This window comes from Ananas comosus, linkage group 18 (genome assembly GCF_001540865.1).
Source record: "Ananas comosus cultivar F153 linkage group 18, ASM154086v1, whole genome shotgun sequence".
Taxonomy (NCBI): Eukaryota; Viridiplantae; Streptophyta; class Magnoliopsida; order Poales; family Bromeliaceae; genus Ananas; species Ananas comosus.
The window spans coordinates 3,965,489-3,989,045 of record NC_033638.1 but is presented as its reverse complement, the minus strand read 5'-3'; the positions used below and the strand labels follow the sequence as shown (position 1 = coordinate 3,989,045).

General features: G+C 42.6%; 1 protein-coding gene across 2 annotated transcripts; it reads left to right on the top strand.

Moving 5' to 3' along the window:
- Window positions 11,799-14,338, top strand: LOC109724465 (putative F-box protein At1g47730). Of its 2 annotated transcripts, none has more exons than XM_020253303.1 (2): window positions 11,799-12,819; window positions 12,994-14,338. In XM_020253303.1, the coding sequence occupies exon 2, from the start codon at window positions 13,010-13,012 to the stop codon at window positions 14,147-14,149; it is 1,140 nt and encodes a 379-aa protein (XP_020108892.1). In that variant the 5' UTR covers window positions 11,799-12,819; window positions 12,994-13,009; the 3' UTR covers window positions 14,150-14,338. The 2 variants fall into 2 exon arrangements, with proteins under 2 accessions (XP_020108892.1, XP_020108891.1); XM_020253302.1 differs by having other exon boundaries at window positions 11,800-12,121.

Here is a 23,557-nt window from a genome sequence, read left to right as displayed (position 1 = left end):
TTGTATCACTTGTCAATCGCCTCCGCGGCACCCGCACGGCCCGATACTGCAACTGCACCTCAACCATGCTGTAATACACTGGATCTTAGCAATTGCAAGATTCGAGTGTTTTGATCTGTTGTGGGAGCTTTTCCACAGTTTTGATGGGTCGTTAGTTGTTGCCGACCCTGGCACGCACCCGAGGGTGTTGGTTTGAGACTTGGCCAGCCAAAATTCCAAAATTGAAATTTTTGGTCAGCCCTCGATAGCCTGCCAGCAGGGCTTGTACCGGACAAGACTGGTCTTGTACCGGTACAAGTATTGATGGTTGTACCGGTACAGCCATCGGCTTGTACCGTACAGAGCCGCAGACGCGCGACCCGCAGCCTCGGGTTTTCATTTTCGCAGGGCTTGTATACCGGGTACAAAGCCCGCCGTGCCGTACAAGGAGGCAGATTTCGTGTATTTGAAACTGCAGGGGTTTTTCGCCATTGTAGCCTATCTATTAGTAACCCCACGCCCTTAGGGCTCCCTGAGTTTCACAGCAGCAGGCGAGAAGAGGTAGGTGAGTTCTCCACACCCTCCTCTCTATTTCTTGATCTTGGTTGGTTTAATTTTGATTTAAGCCTCTCTTTTCCTCTTTCTTCTTGGTGTTCTCCCTCCATGGAAGGAGTTTAAAGCTTGGTTTTGGAGCTTGCTTGAGGGGAGATTTTCAGATTTTGGGACTTGAACACTTGTTGGAGGCTTCCAAAGAGGTTAGAAGCTTAATCTTTTCTTTGATCCTTAATTTATTGGATTTCTTGAGATGAAACCCTGATGTGATATTAGGGTTATTTTGGGTATTTTGAATCTAGGACTTTTGAAGCTAGATTGAGTGGATTAGAGCTTTCCATTAGGTTGGATTGGATGAACCCTAGCTCTCCTTTGGAGCTTTAGAGGAGATTTTTGCACTAGAGGTGAGTTTTTCTCGCCTATGCTTGAGTAGCTTAATGATTGAGCTAGGTATTGTTGTGTTTGCCCGTATGACACAGTTTCTATACCTCTAGGGTACTAGGAGACTAGAGGACACCCTCGTTGGAGCGAACGAGGAGTTTCGTCGTATCGTGGTTTGGCTTCGTGAAAATGGGCGAAATGGCCCCTATGCTCTTTGCACTGTCGTAAAATATTTAAGTTCATTTCTAATGTTAAATGAATTTATATGAATTAATAGAATACTTAAAATGCATGCCTTGTGTATTATGAAAATTTCACTATATAGTAGAGCTTATGAGTAGAATGTATGCATACGGGAAAAATGTTTATTTTTGCAAGTGGAAAATACATCTCTTATGAGGTTATGACTTGGAATATGTACTTTGAATATAGTTGCCATGCTTGGAACTCGTTGAACAAAGTGTCATTAGGGGCACTGTGAACTAGCAAACTGTTAAACTGCAACATAGAGACATATTGATAGGCCACTACGTATCTGCTATATTCCATGTTAGAGACATGATGACATAGAGATAGGCCATTGAGATACTTGATATATTTCCATGTTGTTAGACATGAGGACTGGTACTTGAGACGGATCATGTTGCTTGCCATTTGTGCTCATTCGCTCATACTTGTGAGGGTCGCTCCGCTACAAGCCGGCACTCCGGAGATAGCCATGCGACAATATGCTCGCCCGTGCAGGATTGGGCGCCGAAGTGGATTGCCGTGGGAGGCTCATCCCTAGAGTGGGGATGTTGACTACCCGGGCATTAGGCACGGCGCAGGCCAGACAGCCTTCGGTGGGTCTTATATATGATTGGGACTTGGTGACAAACATGCTATGTGAACCTTATAACTGTTAAGTGGATTGGACTTAGAATAGTAAACAATGACATCTTTATATTACATTGTGGACTTTGGGTGTTGCATAATCATGCTTTATTATGTTGGGTGTTCATGTGCATATAGCTAGTAGTTGCTTCCTCACATATGTAAATTATGCTAAGTAGAGGTATCATTTTTGGGTACTCGTTTATTTATTTATATACAGTGCATTTATCGTTTTGTTAGATGATTACACTGACCCCTTTTCTATAGTTCGGGCTACGTGGTGCATTTCACTGAAGTCAGTAATTGCCCACTGGGAACATTTTAAATAGTTCTCACGCCCTGTTTCTATTTTTCCTTTCAGAGCCTTCGGCACCGGCGGAGGCACGGATCGCGGCAAGGGTATCGCGTAGCTGCTCGCGGAGAGTTCTTTTGCGCTAGGTGGTTACTCCTCCATTTATATTTTTTGTGAGAGGGGGAGAGTTTTGTACCATGTATAGAGAGACCACTTGTACTCCTTTTAACACTTGTTATGGGATCCCTATTGTTCTTACTTTATGTTTTTACTTAGTGGACTTTCAGCTTTATGTCCTTTCCTTGTTATAGAAGTTATACAATGCTCTGATATCTCTAGATCTCTTGTATTATTGTTTGAAATTTTTGTAGACGCCTATATGTTTTAGACGTATGGCGCGGTCTGGACACGCGCCGTTAGGGCTTCCGCTGAGCCCGGGCGTGACACGTGCTCCGTTCGCAGCCCGATTATATGGTCTTCGCTTATGTGCCACGATACCTCAATCCATTTCCACGATTTTACGACGTCGCCTCGGTCCCTCCGCGGACCCGCGAGCCTAACGTTCATCTTCTTAATAACTTTGTAACGCTCGTCGGATTGCCGAACCGTCTTCACCAAAACGTTCGTTACCTTAGCCAATTTGATTTACGGAGGGTCAAATGAGATCAAACCCATATATTTTACAAAACCCCATTCGGAGCCCTAACATGCAATTAACCTCTAAATAATCTAAATTAAATAGAGAGAGCATGTTTAGAATGCTCATTAGAGGCATTTAGAACACTTAGAACTAAGGATTAAGCCAAATTCTAAAAGCTTACTTCAATGTGAACGCCGCGACGAAAACACGCCGCTCCAACGGGCGCACGAAAGCTCAATCCGTCGCCTCCAACGCGTTCGCAAGCATCTTCTCCACCAACCCCGCGAATTTGAGCGAGAGATATAGAGAGATGAGAGAGATCTCTAGAGAGAGAAAGGAGGGTTCTCTCCCCCCTCTCCATGCGTGCGTGTGATGGTCGGCCGAATGAGGAAGAAGAAGCTTCAGCTTCTTTAATCAACACCTCCAACACTATTCACTCCAGGCAGCTTGAAATCTGATATCTTTCGCCGGAGCTCCCAGAATGTCCGTTTGAGCTCAAACTTGACAGTCATGTTCGGTTTTACGTACTGAGTAAGAATATATTTTAAGTTTTTAGTTTTGACCCCATTTGGTCACCGAAAACTGTACCGAACTATAATCTTTATCAGATAACTCTCGTATTTTATTTCTCACTCTACGGGTGTCAGAAAAATATGAAACTTCAAATCTAGCCTCCAATTTTCTGACTTATCCTCCAATTTTCATAATTTTCTGAGATTGTGCATTTTCTGCTAATTTATCTGTCCCGTTTCCAACAAAAAGTTCTAAATCTTTTGTTTCCAGTCCGATTTTAGCACAAGTCATTTCTGACTTATATTTTACTCCTATAAATTCAATAAAAATAGTTTCTCACACTATTTTTATTTATTTTTATTTTTATACCAAAATCTGGTATATTACATTCTCCACCCCTTAAAAGAATTTCGTCTGCGAAATTCAAACCACGCCTCAATTCAGCTCTGCGAGTAATTGAGGGTACCAACTCATTCTTCCACTCCAAAGCGGCTCCACACCATCGTGTTTCTAAAAGCGGCTCACTCTAAAGAACATGGGTTTAATATTAAACTCATTTGCAAAGTGTGATGCATGAGTGCATCACGGTCTAGCAAGTCATAGTGGCAGCGCAAGTCGGTACTCAACGACTCTATGCGCTCCAACACCACTCGCCATTCGGTACGCAAAGAACTCTTCTTTGCACTGGCTTTCCCCTCAGGGAATGCCTCCCAATTCGATCACCGACATTGCTTAAAAGCAATATCACCGGTGCATCGCTCCGTCGCGAGTGCTCTAAATTCGCATTGACCCTCAACTTTAACGTGAGATGGCCTATCTTAGCACATCCCCAATTCCAATCCTCCAACTCCACGTGGCTTACTACTAGCTCAAGGTTTCACCAAGAGCACTTCATTATCTGATACCATATGCCACGGTCAACATCGAACTATTTTCGCAATGAGCTCACACGAACGCTTCGCTCGTGAATTCGGGTCAAACTCCTCGATAAGGCTATATGCCAAATTGCTTTCTTCGATCTCCACAGGTGGACCATGGGCCACCAATCCTAGTAGGCCTACCGCCTAAACCTGTCTCAATACGCAGCGTTTCTCGCTCGCAAATGCAGACCCAATCATGATCGGGCGAAATTCTCACTTGGGAATTCGCACACACTCCAACCAGGAGCAACTAAGATCCCAAACCGTTACAGATTTCCGGGTTGGGTCACACTCGTACTCTCTGTATTCTATCAATCGCACGACATGCTCTACCGAGTCACACGTACCACTACCGGCTACTATACACCTAATGTGAGTCACAAGTCTCACGAGTGATCCATGGCACGCTTCACACCTAGCAATGCTCAAGTGCTACTGCCAATACACTCCCTTAACTGAAATAAACCCGCACTCCACGAGCAACTATACCCGAACGTCATACGCCTCTATAGCGTTCCACACTAAGTCTAGTGTTAGGCAATCCTGCCTATGCACACCGGCCGCACGAGTACAACCGCCTACCTCACCTTGAGGTACTACTAGGCCCACGTGCTCAAACTTGGCCACTAATCGACCGTTCTCTCAACAGTGATGCTACTTTTACTGTTTGATCTACCGGAATGACATCCGAAATTTTCGGACCACTCGGGTGTTATCAAATACCACGGCTCAACTCTCGTAATCTACTAATTAAGTTGCTCTGAGAGTCGGTTAGCCACCTCTGTCTCTATCGCGAGTTTCACTACTCGCCAAAGGTCACTACTAGCACTTCGCTAGTGCCATCTGGCTCTATACCTATACTGGCAGGTACTACGCCCTCACAACACGAGCATGCCCCGGTATCGATACTTACCCGTCCACTCGGTCTCTACTATGGTCATGCACGACAATAGTAATTAACCACATAATCATTGCATGCGATGCATGGACTTCACGTCATGCAAAACATATGCTTACTTCAATAACTCATACCTGCAACGACGTCGTCAGCAGCAGGGTCCTCAACCTGGGTCGCGTATCTACGGCCACCCGGCGCTCGCCGCGAACCTTTAGGTTGCATTGTCCTCAACACCCTCTCTCCCGACCATGCCGCAGATGGCACACCTGCGGGCCATCCTAGAGAGAAATAGGCTGTCGCCAGTGTCAGGCCCCGGCTGTCACCTTGCGGACACTCCTCCCGCGCACAGCCCGGTTGCCCACACCTGTAGCACTTGCCCTCTCACAGCTCGCAATACTGTGGGTAACGAAAACACCCACATACAACACATCTCACTTAGGACCGAACACAGTAGGTCCCCGAAACTCGGGATCACGAGCGGGAACACATTGCACTCAGTTGAAAACTTGACGGACCACCGAATCCACTCGTTGGTCGTCCTATTTTTTTTTTTTCCTTGCGAATGGACTCACGCTCCCTTCGCACAATTGCACTGCCTTGTTCTATCCACAAGGCCTAATCCTCAAAGCTTCTCTAATCCTCCTCTTTAGAAAAGCTCCTGGAGAGTGAGAGAAGAAAGAACATGGAGTTGAAGGGGTACTCCTTGCTGTGAACAAGGAAAGAAGAGGTGTGGGGTTTATACAAACCGCCACGACTGCATTTAAACCCCCCAACGTTTCTCATTTGCAGCAGATCTCAACCTACTGTCAGACCCATTGTGTACCGGTACACGGGCTTTTGTACCGGTACAAAGCTGTGTAGAGGCAAACCCGAGAGCAACCTCCTCGAATTTTACCAAAGGGTACCGATACAAACCAGGGGTGTACCGGTACACTTCTGTGAAAACTCAAACCCGAGAGCAATGCTTTTCTCGGGCCGCTTGCTGTACCGGTACAACCATCAACATGTACCGGTACACTTTCCTCCAGAACGTAGTTTTAGCTTGTTTTCGACTCCAACTCGCACCGATCGATGCTAAAGCCGTTCTAACTCTTTTAGAGCCCAATTTTTATTCTTCCAACATCGTCGGAATGTCAATTGGACTTTATCCAACTATTTCTCTCAACGCACTTTGGTCAATTTGACTAAAGTTTGATGTTTATTTACCGAAATTTCAGTACGTTACATTCTCCCCTCCTAAAAGGAGTTTCGTTCTCATTATCCCGCACTATGTCCGGTATGAAATTCACGACACGGGAGAATTACCGCTCGTATTTCCCTCACGGTGCGATCTACCTGCCGCAGCTTCGAGAACCTTTCCTGAAGCTTTCTTTTCCACCATCAGGGGAGTAAACAGAGAATACCGATCCCCGAAACTCATCCCAAACCACAGGAGGGAGACCAGGCAGTCGATTCCACTCGACGCCTGTCCACCACACCTTCGTCGCGACTCCCGGCCGTACTTAACGAGCCGGAACTGGTGCGATCACTACTGATCCCCCAACTCTTAGAGTCTCTTAACTCGCTCCTCCTGGCATATGGCAGCCTTCTGCTGACACTGCACTAATTCAACTCATTACCCCGCCACACACACGAGAGTGGCCAATCGCTCGCGAAGTCTCAAGTCTCCGCTCGTCTCAAATTGCCCAGGGACACCACTTGGCCCATCCCGCGCCGATCTAAACAAAGATCGCCTACGCAGTGCTGTCGTTTCCTAAAACGCGACAACTTTACTAATCCTCGACCTTCTAGGTCGAACACGAGACACTTAATACCGACTCAAATCGGGCGAAAGTCACGCAAGGGCGTCTATTCTCATCACTCGGTTTCATGTTGTGCGCGCCCAACACGAACACAATCGGTTGAGAATAAACCACACTTTAAATCTACCTCTAATATCCGTTTCAGAGGTTTACGACACAACCCAATCAATTAACCTTTCGCCAAAAGTCACAAGTTCTCGTCTCTCACGAACCTTAATCTCCTATGGTTTACTATCCTAGGGTCTTCTAGGTCCAACTAAACCATTTTCTATTATTCTTTTTATGTTCTTTTTATGCTCTGATACCATCTTATCTGTCACGCCCCGAGCCCGCCTATTTGGCCGGTTTCGGGCACGCCGACAGACCGCCGAACGGACAGGATTTCCCTGGTATCGCGGACAGAGTCTCCCCTGTACATTCAAGGCGTCGCAATCAATATAATGTACAAAGTTCCAACCAGGAACACATTTTAATCAAGGATTGCATAAGGAAGTATCAAAAACATAATCTACTTGCTATTACAAGCATTCACATTCACCAGATACATTTTACATCACAATTACTTATTACATTTAACTTCCAAGTACAATCTAGCTTTTATTACAAATTATTACAACTTGATTCTTTTCATTTTCTTACATCACTAAGTAAAGGCCGACTCAGGGTACCGCTATCTCTAGTCTCAGTGGTAGGGCGCTAACTATGGAGATACGCCCTCGCCTCGCGCCGCCGCGCCGCTCACGTGTGAACCTGTAATACCCCAAAACCACGTGGGGTGAGAACCAACTCCATGGCTCCCAGTGGGTACGGCCACCCAAGGAAAAAGCTCGACCAATAAGTCCAAGGGAGGCAACTGCAAGTTAGTTCAATAAACAGATAGATATATATATCTTGATTATGCAACGAATAAAACCATGCATTGCCTCACGAATGCAATATGAAGATCATGCAATGATGCGACTATACAACCAACTAGTAATTCAATCGATTACTACTTTCATCCAATTGACATTTAAGGTTTTCTGTCATTTACCATTTTAATCATAAAGCTTTATCTATCTTTACAAAGCTAACCGCTCGACTCGGTCTTGAGTCAATCGTCTGCGGATTACCGCACAAAGCCAGGCCCGAGGCGAAGGACGTCTCACTTGCACCTCGGTCTTAAATCCCCTCAACTAGGATATCACTATAGCTCATAAGTCTATTACCCAATCACTTGGCTAACCCGATGGTTTCGCCCTCAACAAACTCACCAACCCAAAATCCCATTAACCAGGGAGATACCCGCTACAACCCGGTGGGACCGTCCTCTGGGGAGATACTCGCTACAACCCAGTGATGTCGACTCCGGAGCACATCGCCCGAGGGGGAGCTACCACAACCTCGAGCAAGGACTAAAAGTGAGTATGATCAATCCTACATTTGAGGACTCAAAGTTCAATCCATTCCTTAACTTTAGGAAGACTATACTCAAATGACCATAACTCTAGGGTTGAAATGTCATAATATTTCAATCATTCTTTTCTTTGCATTCCTTACTATCACTTGTGTCATATACACTACTATATTCTTGGACTCTTGCCACTCTTGTTTTCTAAGTGTTCAACATGCCATTAGTACTTCCACTATACTAATCATATGCCACTCGATCTAATATATATAGATTGTCCACGTCACATATCATAGTTCATATGTCATTGTTTTCCAATGTCGAGTTCTCTAATTCACCTAGAGTTTATCGACCCAAGTTCAACATGCATGTGTCATTTAACATAATCCACAATATGTCAATATACATTCATCTAGTATATTCTACAATAAATCAACATGCACTCATTCATCATATTCCACAATATGTCTACATATATATGTTTGCTTAGACATAAAGGCGACCTAGTCGCTTCGGTAAGCACAACCCACCTTAACTCGCGTTTCGATTGCTTGTAGTCACTTGCAATCGGCCTCCCGCGGCACCCGGCACCCGGCACGGCCCGATACTGCAACTGCACCTCAACCGTGCTCCGCTTCGCAGCCCCGAAAATTATAGGTCTTCGGTTATGTGCCACGATGCCTCAAATCCATTTCCACGATTTTACGACGTCGCCTCGGCCCTCCCGGCGGACCCGAAGCCTAAACGTCCATTTCTTTAATAACTTTGTAACGGCTCGTCGGATTGCCGAACCGTCTTCGCCAACGCGTTCGTTTACCTAGCAATTTGGTTTACGGAGGGTCAAATGAGATCAAACCCATATATTTTACAAAACCCCATTCGGAGCCCTAACATGCAATTAACCTCTAAATAATCCAAATTAAATAGAGAGAGCATGTTTAGAATGCTCATTAGAGGTATTTAGAACACTTAGAACTAAGGATTAAGCCAAATTCTAAAAGCTTACCTCAATGTGAACGCCGCGACGAAAACACGCCGCTCCAACGGGTGCACGAAAGCTCAATCCGTCGCCTCCAACGCGTTCGCAAGCATCTTCTCCACCAACCCCGCGAATTTGAGCGAGAGATATAGAGAGATGAGAGAGATCTCTAGAGAGAGAAAGGAGGGTTCTCTCCCCCCTCTCCATGCGTGCGTGTGATGGTCGGCCGAACGAGGAAGAAGAAGCTTCAGCTTCTTTAATCAACACCTCCAACACTATTCACTCCAGGCAGCTTGAAATCTGATATCTTTCGCCGGAGCTCCCAGAATGTCCGTTTGAGCTCAAACTTGACAGTCATGTTCGGTTTTACGTACTGAGTAAGAATATATTTTAAGTTTTTAGTTTTGACCCCATTTGGTCACCGAAAACTGTACCGAACTATAATCTTTATCAGATAACTCTCGTATTTTATTTCTCACTCTACGGGTGTCAGAAAAATATGAAACTTCAAATCTAGCCTCCAATTTTCTGACTTATCCTCCAATTTTCATAATTTTCTGAGATTGTGCATTTTCTGCTAATTTATCTGTCCCGTTTCCAACAAAAAGTTCTAAATCTTTTGTTTCCAGTCCGATTTTAGCACAAGTCATTTCTGACTTATATTTTACTCCTATAAATTCAATAAAAATAGTTTCTCACACTATTTTTATTTATTTTTATTTTTATACCAAAATCTGGTATGTTACAAGCTGGCACGCCGGGTCCATATCTGTAAGACGGCTAAAACGGTAGACCTAGAGTACACCGGACACATACGAGCCGCACTGGACCAAGGAGTTATAACAATCGCAAGCAGTTACGAGCTGTTCCGATCGGCCGAAGGTGGTCCTACGAATCAGGAGATAGTGGCTGATCGTGCAAGAGCAATAACTGACGCAAAGTCGGTTCTATAAATACGCATACGATACCCTGAAAAAGGGTCTTCGCCCCTACGTACAAAAGACCACCTTTATTTTCCTGCATCTTTCTATTCTCGCATTTATCGCTTTCCTTAGGAGTAGTTCCTGTAATTTAGCATACTCGGAGCCTGTCTGCCCTACGGGCATCACTCCCCTGTTTCCATATTTGGAGTCTGTCTGCCCTACGGGCATTACTCCCCTGCTCGTGTACTTTTTTCGATTTGCTATTCAATAGAAAGTCATCTTCGGCTCTTCCTGCCGGTCAGATCACAAGTTGTTTAGCCATTCGGCTCATTTCTTAGTCGAATTCTGGGCTTCCCCTCTCCATTCGGCTCATCCTGCCGAAACGAATTTACTATGGAGGTTTTCGAACCCGGCTGATTCGATCCCTCATCGGTCTAATCGCTTGATCCTTTGTGGGAGTATACTTCGAGGGTCATAATTCGCAGCCGTCTCACACCCCAACGTTCTTCCCGAGGAGAATTCTTGACCGGGTTAAGGGTCGGGACATTCGGCGCGCAACATTTACAATTTAAAATTTAAAATTATTTAATTATTAATTTTGAATTTTAAAAATTTAACATTTAAATTTTATCTTAAATTTAAAATTTAATATTTTAAAATTTGAAATTTAAAATTTAAAATTCGAGATTTGAAATTTGAAATTTAAAATTTATTATCAAAATTTGAAATTTAATTTTTAAAATTTGAAATTTAAAAATTTGGAATTAAAAAATTAAAATTTGAATTGAAATTTAAGACTTGAATATAAGATCAAAATAAAAATTTTAAAATTAAGTATAAAATCAGAATAAGATTTTAAGAAGTTGGTTTTAACTATTTTTTATTTTCAGTCTCTAAAATCGAAAAATTGATTTTAGAAATTAGAATCAAATTTTAAAAGTAAAGTCGTCAGATATTTTGTTGAGCTGAAAATTACTTTTGGATTCAAAATGGCTTTTCAAAAGCTACGCTAAACATCCACCAAGTTAGTTAAAAAAATTAGGAGAAAAAATGGATTGAATAAGCAAGTGGCAAAGGGTTTGGTGGTTGGTATCCGAGACCCGAGTTCGAATCCTAGTTGATTTATATTTTCAGCTAAGTTTATTTTTAAATTAAATAAACGAAGCGGGAAGCGTGCTACCTATCTCTCTCAAAAAAAAAAAAAAAAGGTCTTATCCGCATCTATATTCTATCTCATATGCATGGCTATTGAAAATATTCAGATCCGAAAAAAAATGAATGCCAATATAATTTTTGAAAGTTCAAAACTATTTGAATATTCAAAAAAACATAAAATGTGAATTCGTATACCCGGGATTTTTACCGTTTGGTTCGGGTATAAGCAAGAACTAGCTATTACAGGATAGGTACAAATATGGAGATAAGAAAAATAGTGTTTGGATAAAAATTGGGTTGTTCCCGGGGATAAGAACAATTTTAGGTAGTTTTATATAAAAAATAGAGGTGTTGGTGGGAATAACCGAAAATTACTATTTTCGGATAAAAAATTAGCGTTTGGATATAAAAAAAAGAATAAGAGCTTATTCCTATTCCTATCCCCTAACCAAACGCTGCTTATAGAATTATATCCAATATCATCCCATTTCCCCCGTCTCAAGTCTCAATCAGTCGCTATCGCCTAATTCCTACCCGGGCTCCCTCCCCCCGACCGCTCGACGAAACCCTAAACCCCACTCATCAGCTCGACTCCGCTCTCTCTCGCTTCTCTCTCTCTCTCGAGAGGAGCGCGACGAGGACAGCGGGGAGGTGGTGCAGTTGTGGCGATATCTACTAGGGTTTCCCCTCGCTCAGGCGCTTCCTCTCTCGCTGTTTCGTTGGGGCCCGATCTCCGAACCCTAAACCCCTCTCGTCCTCGACTCCCTTTCCACAGCTCCAGTTCTTCTTCTTCTTCTTCTTCTTCTTCTTCTTCTTGTGCTAAGGTTCCTGCCCTCCTCCCTGTTTGAGTTACTCGACTGATTGTGTTTCCAAGTTTCTAATCACTGGATGTGTAAAAAAATATAAAATAAAATAAAATATACGAGCTTTATTATAGTTTTTGAAGTTCTGCGGAAAAATACTATAGTAACTTGTTCATTTATGGCTTTAGTCTGTTGGATAGCGATTTATGTATTTTCTGTGGTTATATTCTCATAAATCGTATTCAGAGCATTGGATCTGTAGTTCTTCATCGATTGCTACGTCGTCCTGTTAATAGGTTAGATTTTTATGGCCTTTTCTTAGGAGTTTTTTTTTTTTTTTTTTAATTAAACATCAGTCAGTCGATGATATGTGGTTTATTTCCTATTTGCTTCCTCTGTTTTCCCGTGGATTAACGTCTGTACGATTGTCCATCCGACAGTTGCTTTCTTCTGTTTCAAAAATTTCCTAATGACCAGCATTTGTTTCAGTTCTGTTCTGTGGAGCATTATGAGTAGAGCAGTTTGCAAATTATGTGAATTGATTTTACCCTGAAAATCTTTTGTTCAGAATGAATGGTATGGGATCGAATTCTATGAGAGAGACGGACTTTTTTGATAGATAAGTTTTATTATGTATGCAAGCACAAGCACAAATTAATTCTGGCAAATCCCCATGCTTAGGAGCTAGTAGGAAAAAAGGGCAAGGAAATTGGATCGAGGTGATCGATTTATGTGTTTTCTTTCTTTCGGTACGGTTGCGAAATGCATTCGTTTTATTGCTGTTTGTACTGCTGTATATATGAGGAGACTTGTAAATAAGCCAGGGAATAGCTCTAATGTTATCTAATTATATGAAATTTTCTCTAATGCTGCTTGTCTATCGTCACCCGCAGTTCGCACGAAACAGCAATGGATGCGAAGAAGACAGTGGGCACCGGCCTGGACCTTCCGATGAATGTAATGCTTGAGATTCTGAAGAGACTTCCTGCAAAGTCTCTTGCGCGATTGAACTTCGTTTGTAAGCAATGGCACTCGTGGTTGCATTTGCCTTATTTTGCCAAGCTGCAGAGTGAGCACGCATCTCGCAACCCGAAAATATATGTCATTAATACATGGTTGGCATGGGATGATAATTTAGGTCAGAATACGCTTCGTATATATTCGTTCTCGGAGGACGGAGGCCGGGTAATGCTCTCCGATAAATTCGCAATCCCTATCACAGTTAAAGACGATTTTAGTATTTCAAATGCATGCCATGGTCTGATCTCCTTCTACGGCGCAAGATATGTTTTTGTGGCTAATCCACGTACTAGAAAGTTTCGGGCTCTTAAAGAAGCCTCTTTTCATCAATCACGTGTATTGGGCGGTGAGCTTATTTTCCCTAATGTGGGGTTGGGTTTCAGCCTCGAGACTGGTGAATATAAAGTTGCTCGAGTCTCTGGCCGGGAGCGAAGGTGCGAGGTTCTCACTCTGGGGAAGGATGTGTCTTGGAGAGATATAGGTGCTGTTCGATTTCCGCTCTCAAGGTACAGGCCTGCTTACATGAATGGAGCTCTATATTGGACCACTATCGAGCACCCTGGTCTGGAACGCATTGTTCGGTTTGACGTCTGCAGAGAAGAGTTTACGGGTATCGAGCTCCCCCCTAGCTGGTCGCCGCAGCCTTTCAGAGGGAAGCGGCGTTTGTACTTCGGAGTGCTTTGGGGATCTCTTTGTCTTGCTGCCTGGCGTGCCCCGCTGTTGGATTTGCATGTGATCGATGATAACAAGTCTACGTGGGCAAGTAAGAGAAGAAATATTCACTCCAGAAAAATTGAAGCTCGTCTTAACATGGGATGTATCAAACTTATTGATTGGATCAAAGATATGACCGCTGTAGCCATCCATAAGGACAAGGTCCTCATATTCTGCGAACTTAGTATGAACTGGGTCTACCATGATCTGCGAAGCAACACGAGCTCCATTATCAGGCTCCCCAATGATGAGCCTTTTCTCTTAACTAATTCCAGACCTTTTGCTTGTGAGGAGAGTATCGTTCGAGTTCCGTAGATGTAGTTAGAATGATAGCAAAGACTGATGATGGATTTCTTTTTGTGCGCGCGTTTTTGGCGGAAGGTCGCTGACAGTATTTTGGTGTTGATGTACTAAACTATATTAATGGATATTTCATACTGCTGTAGTAGTTTATTATGCAAAGTATTGTGCAGGCTAAAATATTGCAAACTTTAGTATTGATCATCTGTTTTTGCACTTTGCTCCTACTATTTTGACTACTCAAAAATTGCGTGTTTGTTTACTTAGAGAGTAAAGTTGACGAATCGAAATTGGACGATTTGGGCAGTTGCATCTCGTTCCGAATACCTCTCCGTATTATATTGTGGATTTGGATTTAAATTTTAATTCTTATTATTATTATTGAAATTGAATTAAAATGTAAGTGCAAATTCTGAATTGGGGTTTCAACTTTAGATTTTAGTTTGTTCTTGAATGGAATTTTAAATTCAATTATTTAATTTCATTTTGAGTAATAAATTTAAATTGCGTAGTCAAATTAAAATTTATTTGTCAGTTAAAATTGTGAACCCGCATGTAAATTTAAATTTTTTGTTAATTTACAAATCGTAGATTGTGGATTCAAATTAAAATTGAAATTTAAAGTTTCAGATGAAAAACTATTTTTTTTTTATTTAAACTATATTTCCTTTTACTCTGAAAATCATGGAATTTAAGGTTTACCGGTTTAATAGCTTGCTGGTGGATCATCTTAGTTTTAAGGAATAGTGCTATTTTTAGAAATGATTACGTAGAACCTCTAATGATGGTAGCTAAGATCTCGAGATTGGCGACCCAGTGGGAGAATATTTTGCCATCTAAGAGCCAACTTTCTTAGTTTTTTTTTAAAATTTTTAATTTATTTATTTATTTATTTTTTACCTAGGTCTCTTTACCTCACTCATGTTGCTTAATTTATACTTTTAATAAATGAAGCAGGAAGCGTGCTACCTTTTTCTAAAAAATAAAAACTATATTTCCTTTTAATCTTGAACTTTGATTCCAATGTGAATGTGGGCTAGTTATCAATTTTTTATTCGAATTCTTATTGCGTATAGCAATTCCATTTAATGTTTGAATTTACATTTAATTTCAAAATTACGAATTTAACTTTACTTTTATATTTTAAATTGAACTCCTGAATTTGAATAAAAAGTATAAAGTAGTTTCATATTTTAAATTGCCAAGCCAATTTTAAATTTTATTTTCAAAAAGCTAGTTTACCTTAAAGGTGTCAGTGGACCGGGCCGGATCAGGTTGGGTCTGGGTAGTTGATATACTGTATCCGTATCCTAAAAAAAAATTGTTAGGAAAAAAAATATATACCCTACCCATTTAACTTCGGGTCGGGTCCGGGTTTAGGCATTTAAGTTACTAATATATTCATCGGGTCTATTTGAGCGGATCTGAATAGTGACTAGCCGTATACTATCCGTTCAAAACCGGGTATGAGTCGGGTCTAAATCGGATACAAGTATCCGTATACATATATTTTTTTATAGACTTTATTAAATTGTCGGTGCAGAGCTTGTTTCAACCATTATATGGACTGATTAAATCCTAAAATTCAAATTAATTTTACATGTAAACACACAAAAATAAGAAAATTATGATACCATATTATAGGTAAAGAGAATATAAGTTGTAGTAATTACTAATATTATATACTAACATTCAAAAAAAAGTGAAAAATATAAAGAGGAATCAGAAAATTTACTAAATAGAATATTTATTAAAAAAACTAGGTTGTCGACTATAATTGAAGAGGGGATTTGGGCAAAACTCGTTTGTGCCACGCCTGTAAAGGATCAATATCGTTGACGTTGATGTTGACGATGACGACTATGGAAATATTATTTTATAAAAAACATTTAGGCGGAAATAAAACAAAAAATAAAGAGTTAAAAGCAAAGAGTAAAAAAACTAGATAAAAGAAATAAGTAAAAGAGCGGTTAGGGTTTCAATGTTTTACTAGGATGAAATACTTAGAGACCCCTTATCTATAAGTCCTATTAAAATTGATCCCTCAACTTCAAAAGTTCAAATCTTTATAAGCCCACATCTTTTGGCTGAGGAAAAAGTGAGGAGGGTCTCCTTTATAAGACCACCTCTCCAAATTACCAAAATGCCCTCATTCTCGGCTACCCGCTCGTGCGGGGTCCGGACCCTGGTTCTAGGGTCCGGATCCCGTAGGTCCCCTTTGTAATATACCGAAACTTCAGTAGGTTGTACTGAACTTCAATCAAATTGACCGAAGGGTGGTGTTGGATTAGATAGTTACGTCCGGTAATCGTTCCGAATGTCTCAAAATGGTTTGGATAGGGTATTGGGACCTTGGAGAACAAGCTGGAAAAGTTTCAAGCCTTTTCGTGCTGGAAATGCTCTCAGGGTTCGAACCTTGAGTGCAAGGTCTGGACCCCGTACTCGCAGAATGGATGGGTTGGTCCAAAATGTAAATTGGTGAGGGGCCTAGTTGCAATTATCATGTGAGGGACCATATATCTGAGTTTGGAGCCCTAATCCTCATTCCCCTCACTTGAGAACAAAAAGAAGAAAAGCTCTTTCTCTCTCTAGAAGCTTCTCACACTTTACTCTTTCTCTCTTTCTCTCTTCCTCTCTCTAGGGTTTGCTCCAAGAAAGGAGATTGGTGGAGAAAAAGACTTGTTGGGAGGAAGAAGCTTGGCTTGTGCAAGGAGTTGGAGAAAAAGCTTGAACTCGAGGTGAGCTCATGTGATTATGAGCTGGGGTTTGGCTAATTTTCTTCTAGTTGTGGTTTCTAGAGGATAATATGTTAGATTATGTCACTGTGACGCCCCAACTTCCCAGGGGGTCACCCATCCTAGGACTACTCCCGTCCTAGCACGCTTAACTCTCTTAACCTCTTGGGTCTTGCCACCACCCAAAATGCTTAAGCCGGGTTAAGAGTTTAGCCCTATTATATCTCATATATAGGACTATTTGGGGTCTCACAGTCACGCTCCGAGACCCAGCGGAAGCCCGCCCGGCGCGTGCCCAAACCCGCCATATGTCAAAAACATACAAGGCGTCTAAAACAAAACGATAAATAAAGCAGTAGAACAAATGGATCTAACGATATCAGAGCAAAGTAAATAACTAAGTTCTACAACAGAGGGATAAGTATAAAACTGAAATCCACTAATAAAACCATAAAGTAGTACAATGAAAATCCGAAATAAAAAAGCTAAGCATAAAGAGTATATAGGTGGTCTCTCTGTACATGGTACTCAAAATCTCTCTCTCTCACAACAACAAAAGAAAGAGAGGAAGGACAACCACTTAGGAGCGAAACAAGCTCCTCTCTATCTAGCTAGGCGACACCCTTGCCGCGATCCTGTACCTCCACCGGTGCCGAAGGCTCTAAAAGAAACCATAAAACAGAGGGCGTGAGAACTATTAAATAATAGTTCCCAGTGGGCAATTACTGACTTCAGTGAAATGCGCCACTAGGCCCAAAAGCTACAAAAAAGGGTCAGTACAAGTATAAACGAAAGTGAAATAATGAACAAGTATGTAACTAAGAGCACTATTCTACCATGATATCTCTACTTAGCATGAACTGCATAAGTAATAAAGCAACTACAACAAGTATATACATGAGTATGACTAACATGTATAAGCATGGGTATACAACCAACACGATATCCTCGATACAAATAGTAAAGATGTCATTATTTACTATTCTAGTCAATGTCCACTTGTCACTTTAACTATTAAAAGTTTAATTTTATAAGACCCACCCGAAGGCTGTCTGGCATGAAGACCCACCCGAAGGCTGTCTGGCCTGTAAGACCCACCCGTAGGCAGTCTGGCCGGTGCTGTGCCCAATGGCCCCATGGTAGTCAACATCCCCACTCTAGGAATGAGCCTTTCCCACGGCAATCCACTTCGGCACCCAATCCCGCACGGCGAATAGGTATTGCGATGGCTAACTCTGGAGTGCCGGCTTGTAGGGAGCGACCCTCACAAGCATGTGCGAATGAGTACAATGGCAAGCATGCGTATAAGTCTGTCTCAAGTCTCAAGTCCTCATGTCTAAAAATATGGAATGTATCGAATGTCACAAAGGCCTATCACTATGTCATCATGTCTATAACATGGAATATAGTAGATGTTCAATGGCCTATCACTATGTCTCTATGTTACATTTTCATAGTTTACTAGTTTCAAGTGCCCTTTTATGACACTTTTGTTCAACGAATCCAAGCATGATAATTATGTTCATTAATATATAATTCTAATCATTTCTAGCATAAGAGACATGTTCTCAACTTGTAAAGATGCACACCTTTCACATGCATATAGTCTACACATATAGCTTTACTATATAGAGTGATATTTATTTTACGCATGACACATGCATTTCAAGGGTTCTAAAATTCCCACAAATCCTATCTAGCATGGATTTACATTCAAAAAGACTTTACGATGAGTATGTAATGCATAGGAGTCATTTTGCCCCAAATTTCATAAAGTCAAACCCACCGTAAATACCGAAACCCTTCGTAAGCTCCGACGAAGGTGTCCACTAGCCTCCTAGCACCCTAAAGATGTAGGAACAAGGGTTAAACGAAGCTTACGATTAACCCTAAACTCAATCATTAACTACCTCAAGCTAAGGTGGAGAAAAACTCACCTCGGTGAAGAAATCCTCAAATAAAGCTCAAATAGATGCCAAATCCCATCCAAAGTAACATAATCCAAAGTTCTAATCTCATTAGATTATCCCCAAAAGCCACCAAAAAGCCCCAAAATAAACCATAAAATCCAAATCTAGTGTTTATCTCCCAAAATCCACCAAAAATAGGTCTAGAGCGGAGAAACAAGCAACTAACCTTCTAGGTAGCTCCAAACCAAGCTAAAAATGCTCTAGGGTACAAGATTGATCCTCTATCAAGCTCCTAGCCCAAGCTCCAAGCCTCCAATGGTGAGCAAAGGGAGAGGAAGATGCTCCACGCCTCAAGATTTTGCTCTCCTCCAACTTCTTCTTCTTCTTCTCCTTCTTTTCCTTCTCTTTCTCTCTCTAGAGTGCAAAGGAGAGTGTGAAATGAGGGAGGGAGAAAGCTGAAATAGCCATATAGGTCATCTATTGTAACAAAATTCAGAAAAGCCCCTCAACGATGCATCTAGTGCACCACCCGAACTGGCCAATTTTCGGACTGAGGGACCGGTCTCCCTGACTTGGGACCTGTCTCTCAGCCTGCCTCGCAAAACCAACGTTCGGGAACCAGTCTCTCCCCGCCAGGGACCGGTCTCTAAGACCCTTCTCGCAAAACACGCATTCGGGAACCGGTCTCTCCCAGCCAGGGACCGGTTGCCTCAAGCTGGCCGCGACACTGATCCAATGGAACCGGTCTCTCCTATCCAGTGACCGGTCCCCGAGAGTGAAAACTCCAGGACTTAGCCAAATTCCAAAAATTGAACTTTTAGGCCGGAATACCATCTACGACTTTTCACCAAGTGTGGAAAAGTTTGAAATTCATATCAAATACTCGAACCTCGCAATTTGCATAGGTCCAGTGTGCTACATTCATCCCTCCTAAAAAGGAGTTTCGTCCGCGAAACTCAAAAGCGAATACATACCTCAAGGCTCTATCTAAAAAGATGGGGATAGCGCTCCCGCAGTGCGCTCTCTGGCTCCCACGTGGCCTCCCGCTCCTGGTGGTTGCTCCAAAGAACCTTCACATACGGAATATTTCGATTCCGCAGTTTCCGCACCTCGCGAGCCAAAATTCTCACTGGTTGCTCCTCGAAGCTCAAGTCATCCCGCAACTCTACAGGTGTAGCATCTAACACATGAGTCGGGTCGAAGACGTACTTTCGAAGGACCGATACGTGAAAGACGTTGTGCACGCCCGATAGGTTCGGTGGTAGAGCAAGTCGATACGCTACCGGACCTACACGTTCCAAGATCTCATACGGTCCAATGAACCTGGGGCTCAACTTGCCCCGAATTCCAAATCTCTTGATCCCTCTAGTCGGCAAGACCTTCAAGAAAACATGGTCTCCAACTTGGAACTCCAAGTCTCGCCGTCGTCGATCGGCGTAGCTCCTCTGTCTACTATGTGCCGTCAAAAGTCGTTCCCGAGCAATTCGAACTTTGTCCTCTTCTTCCTGGAGCACATCAGGACCTAAAGCCAATCTCTCGCCAATTTCACTCCAATGAAGTGGTGATCTACACTTCCGTCCATAAAGTGCTTCAAACGGCGCCATCTTGATGCTTGCTTGATAACTATTGTTATAAGCAAACTCAGCCATAGGTAGATGCTGCGACCATCCTCCCTTGTCACGCCCCGGGACCGGCGGAGGCCCTCCCGGTAGCGTGTCCAGACCCGCCATATGTCTACACATATAAGGCGTCTACCATAAAGCGGAAGTAAAAGCAAGAAATAGAACAAATAGAACAGTAACAACTAATGATATCAGAGCGAGCAAAGTTCTATCATATAAACCAGAGTAAAAGAAAAATACCAAGACGAAGAAAGTAAAGCATAAGGTGATACAAAACTAACTCCTCAAAAGAAATACCAAGATCCAAAAGAAAGGTGGTCTCTATACATATACGGGTACAACTCTCAACCTCTCACAAAATAAAACATCGAGAGGTAGACCACCTAAACTCGTCTCTCGCTGAAGGGCTAACTCGAAGCGACGCCCTTCCCACGGTCCCTAGCCTCTCCCGGCGTGGAAGGCTCTGAAAGAAAACATAAAACAGAGGGCGTGAGAACTTTAATTTATAGTTCCCAGTTGGCAATTACTCACCTCAGCTCATTGCACCACTAGGCCCAAAAGGAAAGGGTAAGTCAAAAGCAATAACGAGTAATTTGCATCTATGAAAGCATAATGAGAATGCTAAAATATTACCTGCAGTTAAACATGGCATTCATGTAATGCACAATGATCTTGTCATGAAGAATATATCTCTACTTAGCCATAAATAATATCATGGTTTGCTTAAATGAAATTATGAGGATTATCCCTTATCATAGCAACATTGTTTATATGAATGCAATTAAACACTGCCTCCTAGCATACTACATGTATGTATGTATGTATACCCAAAGTCCAAACCTATGCTAGAAGCAAGTCCGAGTAATCCAACTACCACTCTCTATTTAGTAGTGATTATAACAAACTCATCCCGTGTCGATTTTCATTTCCAATTAGGGACCTACCAAGGGTAGTCCAGCTTGCGCCGTCTAAGTGCCTGTGGTAGCCCAACATCCCTACTCTTGGAATGTGTCTGTCCCACTCGACCCCGTAGGCTTCTCAATACCGCACGAGCGAACATAAGTCACGTAGGCTAACTCCGGAGTGCCGGCTTGTAGGGAGCGACCCTCACAAGCATGTGCGAATGAGCACAAATGGCAAACAAGCAAGGTCACTGTCTCAAATACTCTATCCACATATCTCTAACATGGCGAGGTCACTAGCATCCCAAGGATCTAGCGCAATGTCTCTAAGTGATGTCCCAACACTCACTTGCTTAGTGCCTCTTTATGACACTTAAGCATCACAACAGATCGAGCCCAAATCTTATTCTATGTTTCAATTAAAACATTAATACCAATGATTACCATGACCCGGGCCTAATGCCTTTTTATGACATTGTCCCAATTCTCAAATAGTCCAAGTTCTCAAGCCCTCTCTAGGCTTCTAACATTCCTAATGTGACAATTGGCCTATAGGTTAAATGCATGAATCCGAACTCATTTACACTATAGAAGCATAAAACCAAGTCTCATAAAGAATGCTAAATGCAACCATAGATCTCCCAAGCAACTCTCTACTACATAGAGGTCCAAAATTTCATCATATATAACATATGCATTCTAAGCATTCTAAAAATCATAATAAATACAATTAGGATGAATATACATGCTTTTTCAATTTACGGAACATATATAACCATATATGAGAATTTCTCATATGTAGGCTAGGTCAAACCCACCGAACCGTCGCGTAGTGCCCCGTTTCGCCGAACAAAGTTGTCCCCGAGTCTCCAAATAGCCTAAAAGTATTGAGCGAAGAGATACACGGGCATTACGATCAATTACAAGATTAAACATTAACCAACAAGACAAAAGGGCTAAAACTCACCTTAAGAGGAGAAATCTCTTCCAAAGCTCCAAAAGAGAGCTAGAACCCTTCCAATCCAAGCCCAAGGAAGGTTCTAAACCAACTAATTTAGCCCCAAAAGCCCTAGATCAAAAAGCCCCAAAATCAACCCTAAATCTCATTTCTAGGGTTTCATCTCCCAAAAATCACCAAAACAAGAATCTATAGGAAGAAACATGTTACTAACCCTTTGGAAGCTTCAATCCAAGCTCAAAATGCCCTAGGGTTGAAGTTTGGTCCACCACTAAGCTCCAAAGGCAAGCTCCAATCCACCAAAAGGGAGAAGAAAGGGTGGAGATGAAGCTCCAAGTCCTCTACAAGCTCTTCTTCTCCTTCCTTCTCCTTCCTCTCCCACTCTCTCTCTCTCTAGAAGCAAAAGAAATGGTGAAGTGAGGAAGGGGAGAAGGAGAAGTGGCCATATAAGCCTTCTCTTGTAACAAAATCCTGTGAGGCCCCTCAAAAATCCAATATTGCATCAGCCCGGTCTGGGCAGTTTTCGCCCAGAGGGACCGGTCTCTCCCCAGCAGGGACTGGTCTCTCTCTGCGAACCCGAAGAACCAACGTTCGGGAACCGGTCTCTCCCTGCGTGGGACCGGTCTCTCTCTGCGAAGGCGCGCTCGGGGACCGGTCTCGCCCGCCAAGGACCGGTTGCCTCAGGGCTGCCGCAACACTGCTCACTGGGGGACCGGTCTCTCCTTCCAGGGACCGGTCCCCGAGAGTAAAAACTCTCAGGACTTGTCCAGAATTCCAATTTTTGAACTTTTTAGGTCGGAAAACATTCTACAACCCTCCACCAAGTGTGGAAAAGCTCGAAATACATCCAAACACTCGAACCTCGCAATTTGCAAAGGTCCAGTGTGCTACATCCCTGGAAGTCTATCACACATGCTCGGAGCATATCCTCTAAAGTCTGAATGGTGCGCTCCGACTGCCCATCACTCTGAGGGTGGAAAGTAGTGCTAAAGTCCAGTCGAGTGCCTAGGGCGTCCTGTAGACTCCTCCAAAAATAAGACACAAACCGAGTGTCTCGATCTGATACAATCGAGGTAGGCACTCCGTGAAGTTGCGCAATCTCATCAAGGTACACTTGTGCGAGCTTCTCTCCGGTCCAAGTAGTATGAATAGGTATGAAGTGCGCCGACTTCGTCAACCTATCCACGATCACCCAAATAGTGTCATGCCCGGCCTGAGAGCGGGGCAATCCAGTCACGAAGTCCATGGTGATTTTCTCCCACTTCCACACGGGAATAGGCAAACTCTGAAGTTTTT

Bases quoted from the DNA above. Each gene is read 5' to 3' on its own strand.
- LOC109724465 (XM_020253303.1), top strand. From the start codon at position 13,010: ATGGATGCGAAGAAGACAGTGGGCACCGGCCTGGACCTTCCGATGAAT.